Source organism: Acanthochromis polyacanthus, chromosome 1 (assembly GCF_021347895.1).
Source record: "Acanthochromis polyacanthus isolate Apoly-LR-REF ecotype Palm Island chromosome 1, KAUST_Apoly_ChrSc, whole genome shotgun sequence".
In the NCBI taxonomy this organism is placed as follows: Eukaryota; Metazoa; Chordata; class Actinopteri; family Pomacentridae; genus Acanthochromis; species Acanthochromis polyacanthus.
In genome coordinates, this window is record NC_067113.1 from 67,956,010 (window position 1) to 67,976,801 (window position 20,792).

General features: G+C 41.0%; 1 protein-coding gene across 2 annotated transcripts in view; it reads left to right on the forward strand.

The window, feature by feature from the left end:
• The window catches only part of braf (B-Raf proto-oncogene, serine/threonine kinase), a 47,809-nt gene extending 39,608 nt beyond the window's left edge, over window positions 1–8,201 (forward strand). For both annotated transcript variants that reach the window (XM_022216106.2, XM_022216105.2), the window contains 2 exons: window positions 199–352; window positions 2,750–8,201. In XM_022216106.2, the coding sequence (XP_022071798.1) occupies window positions 199–352; window positions 2,750–2,772 (177 nt within the window). In that variant the 3' untranslated portion in view covers window positions 2,773–8,201. The remainder of the gene's footprint in view (window positions 1–198; window positions 353–2,749) is intronic.
• The last annotated feature ends 12,591 nt before the right edge of the window (window positions 8,202–20,792 follow it).

Consider the following 20,792-nt stretch of genomic DNA (forward strand, 5'->3'; position numbering starts at 1 on the left):
CAGGGTTGAAGTTTGTATTTAGAGTGTCTGGTGTTGCCAGCAGAGGGCATCACAAGTGTCCATGCTGAGATAAACAGCTGAACTGAAGCACTTACTGGTTGCTTGTGTCTTACTGGATTTTGCTGGGCTGTGTTTGGTTGTGGATAGTGACCATAACTGATTCTGACCAATCATTCCTGTGCTCTGTATTTTTTTCAGATCTTGGCATCCATTGAGCTGCTTGCTCGCTCATTACCCAAAATCCACCGCAGCGCCTCAGAGCCGTCATTAAACCGAGCCGGCTTTCAGACAGAGGACTTCAGCTTGTACGCCTGCGCTTCACCTAAAACCCCTATTCAAGCTGGGGGTTATGGTGAGCTGATACTGATACATAAAGTACACAAAGTAATCCTTCTGTGGTTTAAAATGGATTAGCTATAAGTCTACACCTTTATCACATTTAGTATACGTGGATCTACATATATTCAGAGTCCCCACCCTCCCCTCTGCTGCTGGGCTGCTACTCACACTGCTTGCTCACTTTCACACCTGCTCAAACGCTACAAAACTAGAAGAAGAATGCTACTGAAAAACACACTGTGCAAGTTGGCAGGATTACTTCCTGAGGTGTTACATATGAAACCCTGGCTGTCAGCCGTGGCTCATAGGGCTTCCACAAAACACTGTTTTTCAAACAGTTGATCTATCATCTATTTTATAGACTACTTGATGCGATTAATTTTTCAACCAAAAAATCCAGTGGACCATTTAATTGATATACTTTATCTTTTGGCAAAGTGAATTCCATGTCTCAAAATTAATGTACACAAAGAAATGTTTCTAAAATAATGACAGAATTTTTAGATAAGGCCGAGTACATGTCCCAACATGCCCAGCACACGCCAACACACACATGCGCGCGCACACACCAACACACACACACACACACACACACGCACACACACGCACACACACGCACACACATGCACACACACACACACGCGCACAGGTGTCAGTTAAAGTTGAGTAAGGCTCTATGCCACCATAAACATTTTCTTAAACGCTTCTTTAATAGAAATTCTAAGGTAGCAGGCAGATGACTTTTGTGGGCTTTTGTATGTATTCAGCAGCTACAAGGACAAAACATATTTTAAACTCTTCCTGCCAACAAACAGACCTTACTTACTTTACACACACTACGCTGCGTTTATAATGCTGTTGTGTGCCACTGAACCTTTGCACAGAAACGAAACGGGAAAAGTCCACACGCAAACCTGTATAAATCCTCAACAACAACAAGAGTTCGTATATCTGGGTCAGCTGGTGATCACTTGGTTGGTTCTACATCAGCCAGACAGAGCTGAAAGCAGTCAGGAGGTCTGAGGCAGGAAAGATGAGATCCAGTGTAGCCCTGTTTCTGTAACAAAGATGATTTGACCCTAAACTATAGTTGATGCACCGTAGTAAATAGTCCAGTTGTTTGTACAGCTGATATTTCTATGTGATGGTCAGCAGATTGGATAGTTTAGAGTAGTACTTTAGAGTAATGCAGTGGAACACACAGTGGAACACACAGCGGTGTTTTTTGAACATTATTCCATAATTGTTTTTAAAAGATTTCTAATGTTTCACTTCTCCATATCAATAATAGTTTCTCCTTATTATGAAGAGTTTATTTCAGTAATCAGTTGAAGTTGGTTCTACTTTGACAGCAGGTTACATCTGACTGAAAGAATGGCAAAGAAACGTGTTCACATTTTGATGTCATTTTCTTAATACACACTGATAATTCTACAAGGTTGCATGTTCTGTATGGACTGACACTGAATGAATGAATGTTTTTATTTTGGACATATGAGGGGGAAAAGCCATAAAAACAAATCAAAAAATTCAAAACAACAACGAAACTAAATCAAACACAACAAAACAAACAAAGGAAGCAAAAGAAAGCAAAAAATAATAACCCGACATATCTGGAAACAAGTAGGACAAAGTATAAGCTGATTTCTTCCGACCGATCTCTCACTCACTACCCCACTCCTGTAGTTATCCATATATACGCTACTATTCAAAAGTTTGTTGTCATCTAGACACTTTCATGTTTTCAATGAAAACTCCCACTTTTATCCATGTGCTAACATAACTGCACAAGGGTTTTCTAACCATCAATGAGCCTTTCAACACCATTAGCTAACACAATGTAGCATTAGAACACAGGACTGATGGTTGCTGGAAATGTTCCTCTGTACCCCTATGGAGATATTCCATTAAAAATCAGCCGTTTCCAGTAAGAATATTCATTGACCACATTAACAATGTCTACACTGGATTTATCATTCATTTAATGTCATCTTCACTGAAATAAAATGATTTTCTTTCAAAAATAAGGACATTTCTAAGTGACTCCAAACTTTTAAACAGTAGTGTACATATTCACAAACAAAATAGAAAATAAATAATATCAATAAACAAATATGATATAATGAGTGATATGTCCAAGTCCCTCCTCCTCCTGTACCTCGTGAAAACTATATTTTTTGTCCTGCTTTTTAAACTGGGTCATGCTTGGACACTATATTCAAGGTAGACTTTTTTTGGTCTCCAGGTAGCTGTGGTAATCAGTGTTTCACCGTTTTAACTTCTCATCATGGTATGCCTTAATGAAAAGACGTCAGGAGCAAACTGCTAGACCTGATTAACAATGAACACTACTGTGGCTGCAGCAACAGTATCTGCACACTCATTTCTCTTTGTCTTTGCCATTTTTCAGGAGAGTTTTCAGCGTTTAAGTAAGCGCTGCGGATCCCACCAATCCATCCCTCGTCACTTCTCAAAAGTCTTGTTTCCCTACGGTGGATTCATTCATTACTGAAAACAAACTGAAAAATTAGTCTTGAAGAATGTGCTGTTTTCTTCCTCTGTCACCCTGAAGACGGCGGCCTCACTGGAGTCCTTCCAACAACGAGCTATCCAGGCTAACGGAAACAGAGAAACTGAATTAGGAACAAGTACAAAACAAACAAAAAAACTTGATTTAAACTGAAAAGTAAGAAGAAAAGCTAAATAAAACAAAAACCAAAACAAGACTCAAAGACATCCACACCAATACGGCTTTGAGGAGAGGGTCAGTTCCATGGATGGACTTCCCTGCTGGAAGGATAAAGCACCTGGAGGTGAAGGGAGGAGCCGAAGCTTTGAGTGCATCTGGTCCTGTCATTTTCTGTCTGGATAACGACAGAGGCTGGGATATCGGCAAGACGTTGAGCTGGACTTGGAGCGATGGCAGAACGGGGCATGTGGAAGGACCGCAGGCCTCACATCCGTCAGCTGATTGAAGGCCAGGCATCGGCCATCCCCGAGATGAGCTGGAGGCCACTCACTGGGGGTTACCCAATGGAAGATGACTTGAAAGATAGATCTATTTTTATTTTTTCATTTGTTTCTCATGTTTCAGATTTTAGCTAGCAGTTGCTGGGAATGCTAAGCTTTTTGTCCTCTGCATCTTTTTCAAGAGATGGTAGACATCTTAGAAGGCGGCTTTCCTCCCGGTCCAGCAGCGCAGGCCTTTGCTCTTTTGGCCTTTTTTGGCTTACTGTGGACCCAAGTCTTCAGAATACTGCATTTTGCCCTCTTGTTTGCCACCAACAAATTTGAAGCCTGTGATTAAAGAGAAAAGAAACTCTTTATCTGCCAACACAATTTTCTCTACCTTTTCAAAATCGTTCAGACTCTCACGTCAAAGCAGGAGAAGCAGTTCTTTTCAGAGATTTCTGTTGGAAAAGTCTACTTTTGTACCAACAACAGAAGCTGTTCTTTGGGAGAAGAAAATGTTCATTTTTTGGGTGAGGGAATCCACATCAGAGGGATTTTTAATTACATCTGAGGAGCCTGTTCTTCACCTCTAGTGAGCTTTCACACTTCATCTTTGAAAATATTTCACCTTTATGCACAGCTGAGAGTGTGTACAGTACTTGTGGCTTCTCTGAGCTTCCAAGATGTTACACAGCATTTTTGGCTTTTCCTTTGCTTCCCATGCTTCTCCCAGATTTTTTTGACACTAAGTGCATGTCGTTTTACTTTTTTGGATCATATTGCTTTCTTGTTGCACTCAGCTAAACGTGGCGATGGTTCTTGTTGCAGCTGCTGATGAACGGGCTGCAGCAGGGGACCTTCTGAAGAGTTCTGTCACGAAATGTTATCTCAATCACACCTTTTACTTTCTCTATACACATGCATTTGTACTTTTTTCATTCCAGCGTGTGTTAAGGGTTGTAGGTTCTATCACAAGTTTTTTTTTTTGTTATCATTGTCATTTGCCTTTTTCTGTACAGGCAGGCCTGCAGATATTTACTTATTTATGTGAATATATTTTGTTAGTTTTATGGATTTTTTTTTTCCAGAAATGCTTTATTTGAAGCTGTCGGTCTTTCTTTTGATGCTTGTTATTGTCTTTGTGACTCGTGTACTTGCACTTTGTAGAGATGGATTGAAGCAAATGAGCGACTTGCCTTTCCTTTTTTTATTGAAGAATAAATCGTGACGTACAGAGCAGGTGACTCAAAGTTCAGCTTCCAGTGAAAGGAGGGCTGGATTTCACTGGGGAGGCTCAGTTCTCATCTGAGGACGGCCTGTGCTAAAGTCTCCAGCAGCAGATGTGTCACCATGCCTACAGTGGTGAGAGCTGAGCGAGTGAGAGTGCTGACCTGGTGCTTGCAGGTACAGCGTCCATCCAGACACTGACAGACTGTCCCTCACATTCATCATTGTGATCATGTATGCGTTTCCATCATGAACCCAGGCAACCCCATCCACAGCAACTTGTTAGCTTGCAGATCTGTCCCGACTTTGTACAGCTAGGATAGAGGCCTGACTGCAGCATGTTATGCTAGCTTGATGCAGCCCTGACTATGGATGCTAATGTACCACAGCCCTCAATGGCCACCTCCTCTAATGTAGACATTGTAGTGACTGAAAGCCTTCTGAAATGCGCTAGAAGAAACATGTTGACAATACAAACTGGTTGGAAATTTTAATAGCAGATTAAATGTTGGGAAAAAGCACATTGGATAGGTGCAAACATTGGTTTTCTAAAGAAAGGTGAGTGAAGAAGAACTTGTGCTCCTTCTTTAAACGAACGTCATTTGCAGGTACTTTGTTTTTAGATGTTTCCACCCTAACAGCTAAGATGATTATCTCACTGCCAGCGAGTTTATGTTGTCAAGATTCTTCCCATAGCAAATTTCAGTAGCTGCCCAGTAAATGAAATGTTAGAACTGATTTACTTTGCAAGCCTAGTTGAAAAAAAAAACACTCATCCAAACAGCAGAACATTAGATCTAAAGTGTGTCTGAACAGGATACACAAAAATAACTTTAGATTTTAACATATTGCACTGGTGTAATGTGTTTGTTTGACAACAGACTAAAGATTTCCCAAAGTCTGAATAATACAAAGAGTAAAGTGAAGTAGGTGTGTGTGTGTGTAGACTGATATCTGCTCTAGTCAGCAAGGAGCACTCAGACACACAGGGTCTTACAGGTGCACTTCTCTTTGATTTTGCAGCCTGCTGTATGTTGCATGGCTGCAGGGATGGGGCAAAACTTCCCGGATGCTTTGAGGTTTATTACAGGCTGCCTTATTGTACTCTTTGCTAACTCAGTATAAAGACTTCCTGTGAACACTACTGACTGACAAATGAGAACGTTGGGATGTTGCTCATCAGTCTGACAGGTCGGAAACAAACCTCCAGCCTTCTCACAGAACCAAAGGGAACAGGAACATTTGAATCTTGGCTGAAAAAATGGAACAATTAGCAGCTGAAGAGCAGCTGAACATTTGCCTCAAAAGACCTAGAAGATGAGTGAATGTTTAACTTGACAGTTGTCCAGTGAAATGAATGCTGATGTTTCTATGTTTTCATTGGATGCGCAAATTGCCATGATCATTTTATTTGAGGTGGGGTTTTTTGTTTTTCGTTGAGCTGCTTGTAATGCTCCCTTGTCCTTAAGTGGTCAAATAAGCATTGCGGTGTATTTTCTGATGGGTTTTTGGCTGTTATGTGAGCGAGCATTTGCCAGTTTTCACATCAGAAGTTACAGAGCAACATTAGCATTCACGTGGAGTCTTCATGGACACATTGTTCATTTTAGCCATTTGAAGGAATCATTCGATCATCTTAGTAGTCTGAGTGAGTGTTGGCCGTGTTGCTGGGTCACGTAGTCCTGTGCTGTGCTGTAACACATGCAGTCCATTAATGTCGCATGTGATTTCAGTGAATAGCACTAAAGCAGCAAATAGCAGCCAGTCACTTCACTGTCTGGTTTCAGCAGCAGCTCTGTACTCAGAGTAGACCCCACCACTCTTATCTACCCACTTTGTCAACAGTTGCCTCCCACATACTGTTCCTGCTAGGGTTAGACTGACATATGGAGTTGATGTGGGTCTTTTTTTTAATAAATATTACATATCGTCCCGCCACAAGGAGGGTTCCACAGCATGTTTTTGACGTGTTTAGACAACTTAAGCTGTTTGCTTTGTGAAGGAGTCACTAGAGGTGTAGCTGCCAGAAACTGCTTGGTTGTGACATTTTTGAAAATAGTAAAGTTAATGCCAAGCAGGATGGAGTAATGTGAAGGAAAATGGTTTTGACTGAAGATGAGAGCTGAAGTTTTTGGTCTGACTTTAGCCCCTTTATTCTGAGAATTCAGGTCAAAATTGTGATTTCACTTTCTGTTGTTGTAAAGGCACAAAAAGGCAAGAAATATTGAAAGACTAAATGAGGGAATAGATAGTTGCATTTCCATGGTAAAGGACTGGACCACCAGTGGGTCTTGAGTTCACAATTCTGGGATTAAAGTAGTATTGAAGTCTAAATGTAGGTATTAAAATATGAATTTAAATTGTAGCTTTCATCAGTCCCTCTGCCTGTGCTGTTCCTGTGCTCTAGCATGCTGGGGACAGCAGGGGTTCACTCAGAAGGGTTGTCAGTCAAACAGTCACACAGTGCTCACATAACAGTCAGCTCACCTGTGTTACTGCAAATGTTTTCTTATTTAATTTTCAACTTTTCATTCCGAAGAATTTTGTGTCAGTTGTAAAACTTCTGTCTGCAGTCTGATTGTCCGTTGACAAAGACTTTTTCCAGAAAGTTCTATGGTGTGTTTGATCATCAACTTCGGCTGCGTGCTGTTGGTTTTTCTGTTATGTTAAGGTTTAAGTACTGGTTCCAGTGAAATGTGGGTGGACTCTGACAGTTCATTTGTCATCTTGGAAGAAGTGGCTCAGTTTGACTGATCCATGTGTTCCATGCAATTTAATTTGAAGAATGAACTGTCCAGGCCAAGTTTTAAAGCCACACACACCAAGTCCCAGAGATACTCAGGTCATGACAAGTTTCAACATCAGAACTACTTCCACGGATGGAACCCATGTGATACAGTGAAGAGGAAGAAAGGAAGTGGACCTGGAGTTAAAATGGTGAACTTCTGTTTTGTGAGTCAACTTCACAAGAAATAGGACATGACCTTCATCCTCTTCTACAGGCAGCAGCATCATCCTTCACAGAGCTGTATCAGCAGATGACAGGGACAGGTTTCTGCTGTACTGGGATCAGCTGTTTGCTTACATGCCTGAACCTGAGGAAGCAAACAGTAATATCTTTCAGAGTGCTGTATTTGTTTTCCTTTGCAATCTTTATTTTCTATGAGAATATTATCACAGATGTATATCTGCTGAAGCTTCATAGAACCTACAGGAGCGAACACTGGGCTCATAACTGCCGCTCCGCCCTCCTCCGGCCGCCTCTTACCACACACCCTCTGCTGCTGCTCCTCATCCAACACTTTCTGTTCAGCCTTTATCTACTTTCATGTTCCTTTTACTTCTTAAACGTTCTCTCCCTCCTCCTTGCCTGCACCTTAAACCCAGCAATTCCATTCAACTGAGAACTTTCACGTAAAACTTTATGGAGATTTGTTTTGATTTGTTTTCACCTGTAAATAATTGTACAAAGGAAATACTGTCAGTTTGCTAGGAGGCATGGAGACTACAAATGTAACAAATTACAAAATGTTCAAAATACAGACAGACATTTTGATAGGCAGACTTCTGAGAAAAAAGTTGAGTGTAAAAATATTTAAGGCTGTATTATAAGGAGAAAGAGCTTAATGTATTTGTTGTGAATATGAAAAACTGATATATTAAAGAAGTGCATGAAAACTGTAGCTTGGGCTTTGGTTCATTTGTATTGTGATGTGTGAGGAGTCACTTTGTGCTCTTATTCCTCTCCTGGAATTGCTTGTAAACCACATGGTGGCAGCATCTACCACAGAAACATCTGCTGCTGCATGCACACGCTCACAGTGCTGTCAAATGAAAAGATGTCTTTAATGATTTTCTGTTCTGTGACATCAGTGCTGTAGTGGTTAGCACTTTCGCCTTGCAGCAATAAGATCCCCAGTTCAAATCCCAGGGTGGGACTGGAATCTTTCTGCATGGAGTTTGCATGTTCTCCCTGTGCATGCGTGGGTTTTCTCCGGGTACTCCGGCTTCCTCCCACAGTCCAAAAATATGCTGAGGTTAATTGATTACTCTAAATTGTCTGTAGGTGTGAATGTGAGTGTGATTGTTTGTCTGTATATGTAGCCCTGAGACAGACTGGCGACCTGTCCAGGGTGTCCCCTGCCTTCACCTGAGTCAGCTGAGATAGACTCCAGCACCCCCCGCAACCCTAGTGAGGATAAACCGGTGTATAGAGGATGGATGGATGTTCTGTGACATCTGAGAAAATGAAGCCACAGTTGCTTTGACATTCTTAAAGTTAATGATGATATTTATACACAGCCTACATGACTGTCATGCTGGAGGGTACTCTTGCACCCTTGTCTTATCATTTTCAGCATTGCTGACCTGCTGCAGAGTGAATGTAGAAGGTCAGATCAAACTTAAAGTGCCTAAACCTTTGGGTTCTTGAATTCTGGGAAGAACTGTGCCACTGTCTACTGAGTTTAGGATTCAGTTGGTATACTGTCGTAGTTTCTCTGATGTCTGTGATGTGCAGGTGAAGGAGAAACATCTGTGACACTGACTTTCTTTATAAGTTTTTTATTAAAAGAGAACAGCATCAATACAAACAGAAGATGCCTGCAAATTGATTCCTCCTTGATCAATGGGCTAGTGATCATCTTTATACCCTTCTGGTAAGGATATGAGCTCAACATCTGAGACTTTGGTGAAAAACAGGATGCACCCCTAAATCAACATCTGATGACTCTGGTAAAAACAGGAACCCCTAAATCAATATAGCATAGGGTTTCTCTTCTAGGATAACAGATGTCCCTCACTGATATAGGTCCATGCATGGAAACCTAACATAACATAGTCATACACACGTGGACAAAATTGTTGGTCCCCCTCAGTTAAAGAAGGAAAAACCCACAATTCTCACTGAAATCACTTGAAACTCACAAAAGTAACAATAAATAAAAATTTATTGAAAATTAAATAATCAAAATCAGCCATCACTTTTGAATTGTTGATTAACATAATTATTTAAAAAAACAAACTAATGAAATAGGGCTGGACAAAAATGATGGTACCCATAACTTAATATTTTGTTGCACAACCTTTTGAGGCAATCACTGCAATTAAACGATTTCTGTATTTGTCAATGAGCGTTCTGCAGCTGTCAACAGGTATTTTGGCCCACTCCTCATGAGGAAACAGCTCCAGTTGTCTCAGGTTTGATGGGTGTCTTCTCCAAATGGCATGTTTCAGCTCCTTCCACATACACACGTGGACAAAATTGTTGGTACCCCTCAGTTAAAGAAGGAAAAACCCACAATTCTCACTGAAATCACTTGAAACTCACAAAAGTAACAATAAATACAAATTTATTGAAAATTAAATAATCAAAAACAGCCATTACTTTTGAATTGTTGATTAACATAATTATTTAAAAAAACAAACTAATGAAACAGGCCTGGACAAAAATGATGGTACCTCTATAAAAGATTGAAAACTATTTGACCAGAGTGACATGATTAACTCAGGTGTGTCATTTAATTGACATCACAGGTGTTTCCAAACTCATAATCAGTCAGTCTGCCTATTTAAAGGGAGACAAGTAGTCACCCTGCTGTTTGGTGAAAAGGTGTGTACCACACTGAACATGGACAACAGAAAGCGAAGGAGAGAATTGTCCCAGGACATCCGAAAAAAAATTATAGACAAACATCTTAAAGGTAAAGGCTATAAGACCATCTCTAAACAGCTTGAAGTTCCTGTGACAACAGTGGCTCATATTATTCAGAAGTTCAAGACCCACGGGACAGTAGCCAACCTCCCTGGACGTGGCCGCAAGAGGAAAATTGATGACAAATTGAAGAGACGGATCGTTGGAATTGTATCCAAAGAGCCCAGAGCAACCTCCAAAGAAATTAAAGGTGAACTCCAAGGCCAAGGTACATCAGTGTCAGATCGCACCATTCGTCGTTGTTTGAGCCAAAGTGGACTTCATGGGAGACGACCAAGGAGGACACCACTGCTGAAAAGAACTCATAAAAAAGCCAGACTGGAATTTGCAAAAATGCATGTTGACAAGCCACAAAGCTTCTGGGAGAATGTCCTTTGGACAGATGAGACCAAACTGGAGCTTTTTGGTAAGGCACATCAACTCTATGTTCATAGACTCAAAAACCAAGCATACGAAGAAAAGAACACTGTCCCTACGGTGAAACATGGAGGAGGCTCAGTAATGTTTTGGGGCTGCTTTGCTGCATCTGGTACAGGGTGTCTTAAAAGTGTGCAAGGTACGATGAAATCTGAAGACTATCAAGGCATTCTGGAGAGAAATGTGCTGCCTCGTGTCAGAAAGCTTGGTCTCAGTCGCAGGTCATGGGTCTTCCAACAGGACAACGATCCAAAACACACAGCCAAAAACACCCAAGAATGGCTGAGAGAAAAGCGTTGGACTATTCTAAAGTGGCCTTCTATGAGCCCAGATCTGAATCCCATTGAACATATGTGGAAGGAGCTGAAACATGCCATTTGGAGAAGACACCCATCAAACCTGAGACAACTGGAGCTGTTTGCTCATGAGGAGTGGGCCAAAATACCTGTTGACAGCTGCAGAACGCTCATTGACAAATACAGAAATCGTTTAATTGCAGTGATTGCCTCAAAAGGTTGTGCAACAAAATATTAAGTTATGGGTACCATCATTTTTGTCCAGCCCTATTTCATTAGTTTGTTTTTTTAAATAATTATGTTAATCAACAATTCAAAAGTGATGGCTGATTTTGATTATTTAATTTTCAATCAATTTTTATTTATTGTTACTTTAGGGAGTTTCAAGTGATTTCAGTGAGAATTGTGGGTTTTTCCTTCTTTAACTGAGGGGTACCAACAATTTTGTCCACGTGTGTATGTTCAATGGGATTCAGATCTGGGCTCATAGAAGGCCACTTTAGAATAGTCCAACGCTTTTCTCTCAGCCATTCTTGGGTGTTTTTGGCTGTGTGTTTTGGATCGTTGTCCTGTTGGAAGACCCATGACCTGCGACTGAGACCAAGCTTTCTGACACGAGGCAGCACATTTCTCTCCAGAATGCCTTGATAGTCTTCAGATTTCATCGTACCTTGCACACTTTCAAGACACCCTGTGCCAGATGCAGCAAAGCAGCCCCAAAACATTACTGAGCCTCCTCCATGTTTCACCGTAGGGACAGTGTTCTTTTCTTCGTATGCTTGGTTTTTGAGTCTATGAACACAGAGTTGATGTGCCTTACCAAAAAGCTCCAGTTTGGTCTCATCTGTCCAAAGGACATTCTCCCAGAAGCTTTGTGGCTTGTCAACATGCATTTTTGCAAATTCCAGTCTGGCTTTTTTATCAGTTTTTTTCAGCAGTGGTGTCCTCCTTGGTCGTCTCCCATGAAGTCCACTTTGGCTCAAACAACGACGAATGGTGCGATCTGACACTGATGTACCTTGGCCTTGGAGTTCACCTTTAATTTCTTTGGAGGTTGCTCTGGGCTCTTTGGATACAATTCCAACGATCCGTCTCTTCAATTTGTCATCAATTTTCCTCTTGCGGCCACGTCCAGGGAGGTTGGCTACTGTCCCGTGGGTCTTGAACTTCTGAATAATATGAGCCACTGTTGTCACAGGAACTTCAAGCTGTTTAGAGATGGTCTTATAGCCTTTACCTTTAAGATGTTTGTCTATAATTTTTTTTCGGATGTCCTGGGACAATTCTCTCCTTCGCTTTCTGTTGTCCATGTTCAGTGTGGTACACACCTTTTCACCAAACAGCAGGGTCACTACTTGTCTCCCTTTAAATAGGCAGACTGACTGATTATGAGTTTGGAAACACCTGTGATGTCAATTAAATGACACACCTGAGTTAATCATGTCACTCTGGTCAAATAGTTTTCAATCTTTTATAGAGGTACCATCATTTTTGTCCAGGCCTGTTTCATTAGTTTGTTTTTTAAAATAATTATGTTAATCAACAATTCAAAAATGATGGCTGTTTTTGATTATTTAATTTTCAATAAATTTTTATTTATTGTTACTTTTGTGAGTTTCAAGTGATTTCAGTGAGAATTGTGGGTTTTTCCTTCTTTAACTGAGGGGTACCAACAATTTTGTCCACGTGTGTATGTTAGGTTTCCATGCATGGACCTATATCCCTTCAATGACAGGCCCCACGTCACTTTACGATCTCCCAGACAGAAACCACGTTAACATAAACATTCCCAGACAAAAACACATCTCAGATCAGAGACCACCTGCTTACATAGGCAAAAAGGAAATGCATGTTTTCTCACAAGTAGCAGGTCAGATACTACAATACTTTTAATTAATTTGTTTAAATAAACTGCAACTGTAACATAAAGAGCAATGTATTCAAAGCAGAGCAGCTTAAGGTGCACATGTGAAACAGGCAAGCATAGAACTCAGCACAGAAGAATTATGTTTGTAATGAGAGCTGTTAAAGTGGAGAATTCATCCAGCTAATTTCAAACAAACCGCAATCTCTTGACTTTGTTTCTATTGTCCTCATACTGGTTCCACTCCACATATTTCTGTCCAGTCAGACTTCATGTTTGATGGCAATTACTAGTTTTCTTTTCCTCTTCCTAAAGTCTGATTATCTTGGTCTGTATCCTGAATCCTAATACCTTACAACATTAAAAAAAAGTTTTATTTTTCCCTTCTGGTTGTCAAATAGATTAGAGTTTCTGTCACTGCAGTTCTGACATGTCTTTGCAGGAAGGGCTCAGGTTCTCACAGTGATAACAGTTCACTCCAGTGTACTGCTACCATGAATGGTGCTATTAGCTACACCTATGTTTGACATGGTAACTATTTTTTTTTTTAACCAGATCACACCTACATTTGTAAGAGGTGAAACCATGGGTGGATAGAGGTCTGCCATGCACAGGCCCAGAGACCTGAAAGACACATTTATTTAAGAACTTGAGACACAAGGGCTCTTTGAACTAAGCACAACTTTTTAAAACCTCAGGTTAATCATGTTAGAATGTTCATCCAGAGGATCTGTAAGAAGTGATTACTGTTAGTGATTACTAACATGCCTTACATCACACTCACTAAAGTAACTACTGAGATTTGTGAGATTTGAGGAACAGCCAGTAGAGCAAAGGCTGCTGTAGCTGTGGCTGAGGCGGTGGAGTGGGTTGTCCACTGACTGAAAGGTTGGTTGTTTGAGTGGTACTGCTTTATTCCGTAGACAAACTGTTTGAAATTAACCCTCAGTCTGTATTTAGGGTTAATGTCCACAACAGACTTAAAGTAAGCATTTTTGGTTGTGAACTAGAGGACTGGATGTATGACCACTGGCTTAGGCATCCAGTGACAGGGCAGGAAGTTCGGCAAATTACTACATTCAGAGCTGAGATTATAAACTACCTGCAGTTATTTTCTACAGAAATCTTTGTTTATAGCCTGTCCAAATGCAGTTTTCCACTGAAGCTAGAGGTGTCACCAGGGAGTGGCAGTACATCTTTTTGTTACTGTACCGTACACACACAACACACACATAGACTACACCATCGTTCAAAGGTTTGGGGGTTATTTTTGAAAGAAAAAAAAGTCTAGACATTGTTAATGTGGTAAATGACTATTCAAGGAGGAAACAGCTGATTTTTAATGGAATATCTCCATAGGGGTACAGAGGAACATTTCCAGCAACCATCACTCCTGTGTTCTAATGCTACATTGTGTTAGCTAATGGTGCTGAAAGGCTAACTGATGATTAGAAAACCCTTGTTCAATTATGTTAGCACATGGATAAAAGTGGGAGTTTACATGGAAAACATGAAAATGTCTGGATGACCCCACACTTTCGAACAGTAGTGTAGGTACGCTCATAAATACTGTATATATAATGTACTTATCAGATGAAAACTTGGTTTGCAACTGAAAATGCAATCCAGGAGAAATTAATTTTACATGAAGTCAGATTCATTCATCTGTAATAAATACTTGTCAAACACAAGTCATGACTCTGGAAAGTGTATGAGTTCATCAGTGCCTGAGCAATACTCATGTTGTACATTCACACTAATACGCAAACATGAAAAGCCAGTTTCTTGTGCATCTAGCTGATATGGCCGCTGTAGATAAGACCAAAGCAATAACAGTATTATGATCATATGCTAGCTACAGTATGGCGACAGATGCATGCTTGTAAATGCTGCAGAGCATCATACCATGAACTGACTATCTCAATTTTCCAGCAGTGTTCAGACTGTCTACCTCTCTGAAATATGATAATGCACATCATTAAACATATTTACAACCCTCCATAAAATCACAGGCTGCCTGTCTTTCATATCATATTCCCCATTTATCACGGCCACAGTTACAATATGGACACCTTTATTTATATGACAATATGTAATAGCTAGAAGATCCTAATCCTCCCACACAGTAACACATTTGTCAGGAAAATGTGCGAGGAGGAAGATGAATGAATCCCCTTCCCCCTCTCCTCTGTTGAGGTGCCCTTGTACAAACTAGTCAAGCCCCAGTGGTTCCAGTTAAGCTGTTTACAGTATGAGGCTGTGGGGAAACTAAACAAAAAAAAGTAGATGAAATCTTAAAAACAACATATGGGCTGTCTTTCCTACTTTGTGGTGTTTTATTTAAATATGTCTCTATGGACAGTGACCCCATCTGTCTCATCTATCTGCCGTAGAAAACCCTCCTATCCCCAGCCTTAACCATAGAAATATCACAACAGAAAGTGATCATCTAGATCCTTTTTGTAATGGTTATTTTGGCTTTTAGATCTTAGATGTCAGATACGTCATCAAAAAAAGAGTTTTCTTTGTGAAATTACTGTCTGGCCACGCAGCATTTTATGAGGGTCTTAATAGGCAAGCAAATCTAATGTGCATAAGAAACATTTAGCCATAGCAGTGACTGCCTTCTGGTCCTCTGCTGGCCTTGAGGACCACTCACAGCACCTGTGAATGGCCAATTAGCATTCAAGAAGAGAAGCAACAAAAAATCATGGCAACCAAATGAAAGCAGAATATGTGTTCACTGTTAGACTGGACATGGCTGCACTTTGTCATTCAATCAAACAAAACAAAATTTTAAAAAAAAATGAAATGATTATAAAAAATATTTATCAAAAAATATCAGTAAATAGCAGTTAGTAGTGAAAAAATAAAGAGAAACCACTGAATGAGAAGGTGTGTCCAAATTTTTGGCTGGTAGTGTAAGTGTCTCCTCACTCTTCGTTAGCTTTTCCATCCACAGAATGCTCATCACACCTCAGGACCTCAGACATTGCTTTTGTTTCTTTCTGGGCTTCTTTAAAAGCTCTCCCTTCCTCCAACTGTCTCCCCACACCTGACAACACAGTGAAGGAAACTCCCACTGCAGGGCATCACTGTATTCAGCGGCCTCACATGCATAGATCACTGTGTAGTGTGCTGGGAGGGCAGCAGGAATCAGTATTGGACAGATATGGGTTTTTGAAGACTTCCAGGATCTTTGCACAGCAGCTGCTGAGGTTTCTTTCTTCTAAACTTGGAGCTGTTCCACAGTAGACAACTTTTAGAAATTCAGAGAATGCAATAGTTCTCAGTTCAGCACCAAATGGCAACATTTTTTTTTACCTCCTTACCAGTCCCTTCAGGATTTCGCGGGCGTTTTTTGTGATTGTTGCGGCCGAAAATACCCGAATTCACGGCAGCTTTTCTAAAAAATTGTGATAAAAGTTGCGATGTTTTAAGCTTATTTGTTGAGATTAAATTGCGGTAGACAGTGACAATTCCTAAAAAGCTGCATTTTTCCAGCTTGTAGAACATGTTTCAACACTGTAATTGACAATATTTATTCCGAAATTAATTATTTAACGTTCCAACCCATTTCCACAAAAGCTGACACACCATGGTGGTATATTAGCAGCAGCCAGATACTGGTTTAACATGAAGTGACCTAACTATGCAGGGGGCGACAGGAATTGATGGGACTCTGAAACACCCCCACAATATAATCAGTTGTTCCTTGTATCATTTCTGATACGTCCACAGTGGTAGATTTGTTGGAGTATCACAATGATGTGATCGTCAGCAAGGCCGCACAAAATTCATGGAAATTGGTTGATTTCACGCGAATTCGCGCGATCGCAACATCGCAAATTCCTGGAGGGACTGCCTTACATTGAAAAAACAAGAAAAGCACTCAGAGCGCACAGTACTCCACCAAGGCTGCTCAGTCATCCTATCATTTCCGACAGCTGAAATTATGAAAAAATTAATTTCAGAAATCACGGCAGCATAGAATGTGGCCATTTAACCTCCTAAGACCCAAACCTTGGTTTGGTTTGCATTTTAGTTTTTTTCTACTTACTCGGGTTAAGGAATAACCAATAAATATAATAAGTGAGTAATATCTAATATCTGATCGCGTGAATTGGAATTGATGGGACTCGGAAACACAGTTTGGGAAATAAAGCCAGTGAGAGGTAACTACATGTGATGCAATTCAGACCGATCTGAAGTTTGTCCGATGAATGCCTGAAACCGCAGCTTTCACTGAATGTAATTCTGGATGTGTCACATCCTTTCCTTTAACTTTAATCAACACCTGCAGTAACAATGGGTGTTATTTTAAATTGAAAGTGATGTGTGGTCCCTAATGAAAATTGTTCTGTGTTCTTCTACACGTCTGGTCGGTCAGCTGTTCCATGCAATTTTCATTTTCATACAGTGGAATTATTTGTATTAAAGCTTCTCTGAATGAATCCTGACCTCTATCAGAGCAGTCAGGACAGTTTTATTAAGATAAACTGGACTGGAGTAATAGAGGTGAACTTGGGCTTTCCTCAATGTCTGACTGAAGTTTACAGCGTGGTGTTGAAGGCTCATTTGTTTAGGTTACAGAGACTCAGGCACAGGACAACAGAGACACAGCCGGCAGTTGTAGGACTTTAAGTACGATTTATTCACAGAATCACACACAAAAAACTACAACAGGAAATGACCTCACAAAAGGTCATGCAAACACAAGTAATTAACTGGAGTTCAGGATCAACAGAGCCTCCTAGTGGAACAGTGGAAACATTAACCAGACTTGGTTCACTAAACAAAGAATTTAACAAGCTGCCACCACGACGCAGTAACACCGCGACAGGTAAACACAAGAATAACCTGGACAAACTAAGGCAGGAAACCGAAAAATTCAGTGCTAGTCAACAAATAGCCAGTAGCTCTGAAACAGGAAACACACACTAACTAGGACTGGTCAAACATTTAGTGACTGGCTCTGACATAGCTGTACACAGACTTAAGATTAATAAGCTTTATTGCCATTGCAAGGGAGGTACAATGAAATTGTTTTCGGCAACATCTCTTGTAGCAGCTAGGTGTGTGTGTGTGTGTGTGTCTCAGACTTGGATAGAAGGGAACCGTAGAAGCTGGGTGTGGAGTGCACCGGCCTGTGGCTTGGAAGGTATCAGAATCCAGACAGGTGCTGCAGGAACAAAAGGCGTCGGTTGGACTGTAGCTGTCTCGGCAGCGTGAAGGTGGAGGCCTGACAGAAGACGGAGGAATTTAGGCAGACCGTGGTATGGAACGAGACTCAGGGTGGGCGGTCAAGCAGGTGGGAAACCCAGACTGAGAACGAAGGAGAAAAGAATGAGTTGCTGGAGAGAACTAAGGTCAGTACTGACTAGGTAGTTCAACAATCTGGTGATGAGTGATGGTAGCGTCTGTCTTTTATGGTAGGTGAGTGTAGATGGATGATTGCTCCCACCGACATTCTCACGCCAGTTCCGCTGATTATCATTGGCAGCATCTGTCCTTACACCACATGCCGTACACGGGCCCACCTGAGGAGAGAGAGAAAGGGAAGGGCAAGGGGAAAAGAAGTCTGCTGCTAAGTGGCAACAGAGCTGGTGGGCGTAACAGTTTAGTTGTATTTTTGGTGCATGTTGTTTTGACTGAATGTAGTTCAAGGTAGTAATTTCACACATTTTCTTTCAAAGTTCATCAGAACCTGATAAAAAAATCACCACCCTTAGTACTGCAGTACAACACGATCAGTGTGCGCTATATTAGGTGCATCATGTTTACTGGCTGCTGTGATTTTCAGGTGTCCACCACAGATGTAGAGTCTTTGATGACATAGCTATCATCTGTGTGTTGTCATGCTTTAAAGAATCTATTGTCTTTTACAAGTCAAAATCAGTCGATTCTATGAGGACTTTGAGAACAGAGACATAACAGGCAGGTGTAGGAGTTAAACAAAGGGTGTGTTTGTCTGCTCTCTAAAATGCTGGACAGGACAGCATGAGCTGCTGAAGGAGAGACATGGTCAGCTGCTCTCTTCAGGAACTCCAGTCTATCACAGAGCAAGTAAGTGGGTTTCATCATTTCACCACCAAGCAATAATAAGAAATTCTATCTATTGATTTGCAAAACATATTTTTGTTGTCATTTGGACAACAAAATGCTAAATATGGTGCAATGTAATTTACAAACTGATGAAGCCACATAACATTTTGCTGGTGAGGAAAAAAGACCAGCCCTTCAATTTTCAAGATGCTGATGCTGAGCATGGAGGTGTCATGCAGCCTGTTCGATACAAGTGAGTTTGCAGAATTATGTTCTAGCATGAGTTATGTTGGGTCATCTTTTTCTATCTGATCTAATGTCACCAACAATTATTAGTGTATGATTAATTAATTAGTGCTGATTAATTTTAAGCACATACTCTCAGATAGAACTACTGTGGAGATGCTGGGCCAGCTGAGGGGCATCAATTCTCAGTAAGTGATTTCATACCAATCAGGCCTAACATTCTGACCACTGACAGGTGATGTGAATAACACTGATTATCTCTTCATCATGGCACCTGTTACTGGGTTGGATATATTAGGCAGAAAGTGAACATTTTATCCTCAGAGTTGATGTTAGAAGAAGGAAAAATGATCAAGTGTAAGGATCTGATTGAGTTTGACAAGAACCCCACATTGTGATGCTAGAGGACTGGATCAGAGCATCTCCAGAACTGCAGCTCTTGGGGTGTTTCTGGGCTTCAGTGGTCAGGATCTATCAAAAGTGGTCCATGGAAGGAACAGTGGTGAACCAGTGACAGGGTCATGGGCAGCAAATGTTCACTGATGTACGTGGAGAGTGAAGGCTGGCCTGTGTAGCCCGATCCAACAGATGAGCTACTGTTGCTCTGATTGCTAAAGAAGTTAAAACTGGTTCTGACTGAAAGGTGTCAGAATACACAGTGCATCACAATTTGTTGCATATGGAGCTGCATACCTGTAGACCAGTCAGGGTGCCCACGCTGACCCCTGTCCACCACCAAAAGCACCAACAATGGACATGTGAGCATCAGAAATGGACCACAGAGCAATGAAAGAAGGTGTCCTGGTCTGATGAATCATGTTTTCTTTTACATCACGTGGAAGGCCGAGTGTGTGTGCACTGATTATCTTTCTGACTTATTGGTTAGTCTAGTTGTCACCCAGTGACATTGTCCCAACTAACTCCATGAGCTTCTCTCCAATAGTAGAATCATCAGAGGGAGGGCCTCAAGAAATAAAGATTCAGCTACGACTTGCTCAAGTGTTGAAAACAAACCCACTGTTCACTGTAATAATGAGGCTTTAGATGGTGCTGTCGCTGCCTCTGCCTTTCCACATGACCTCTTCACTTCACTCACACTTGTAATGACAGGCCTAAAGAAACCACTACAGTTAACACCTGCTACCAGGGAGACACCAGATGAAGCACCAGGTGAAGCTGTCACTGAAGGCACCAGTGAAGCTGCTGGTAACAGAAACAGTAGAAGGACCCGGCTGAAAGAGTCACATGAGTTTTCATTCATGAAAAGCGATGAGGCTATTTGTTTCTTTATCTCTCTTTGCAGAGGCCCATACTGTCAGGAGTGAATGTTGATGCTCTTCTAACTGCTCAATATTTGCCCGAGGAAAAAGCTGATGTCAGGCAGGCGGGGTAAACACCAGCTATCTCCTCTGTCCTCTTCATTTCTTAATTACCCTAATAACAGATTATTCTGGCATTACTGTTGGGTTAACACGCCTTCTTGACACTTATTAAGCCATCCATTGTGTATACACAATTTGAGGAAATGCACACTCATGTTTTTGGGGGGGTTGTAGTTGTGTTCACATAGCGTATGCAAATGTTTAATGTATATGTGTGTGCACAGCAAGGACTTTGTTGTGTATGGTGTATTTTTCATGTAGTTATGAATGTGTGTAATGTTTTCAGCACAGACCACAGCTTTACAAACACA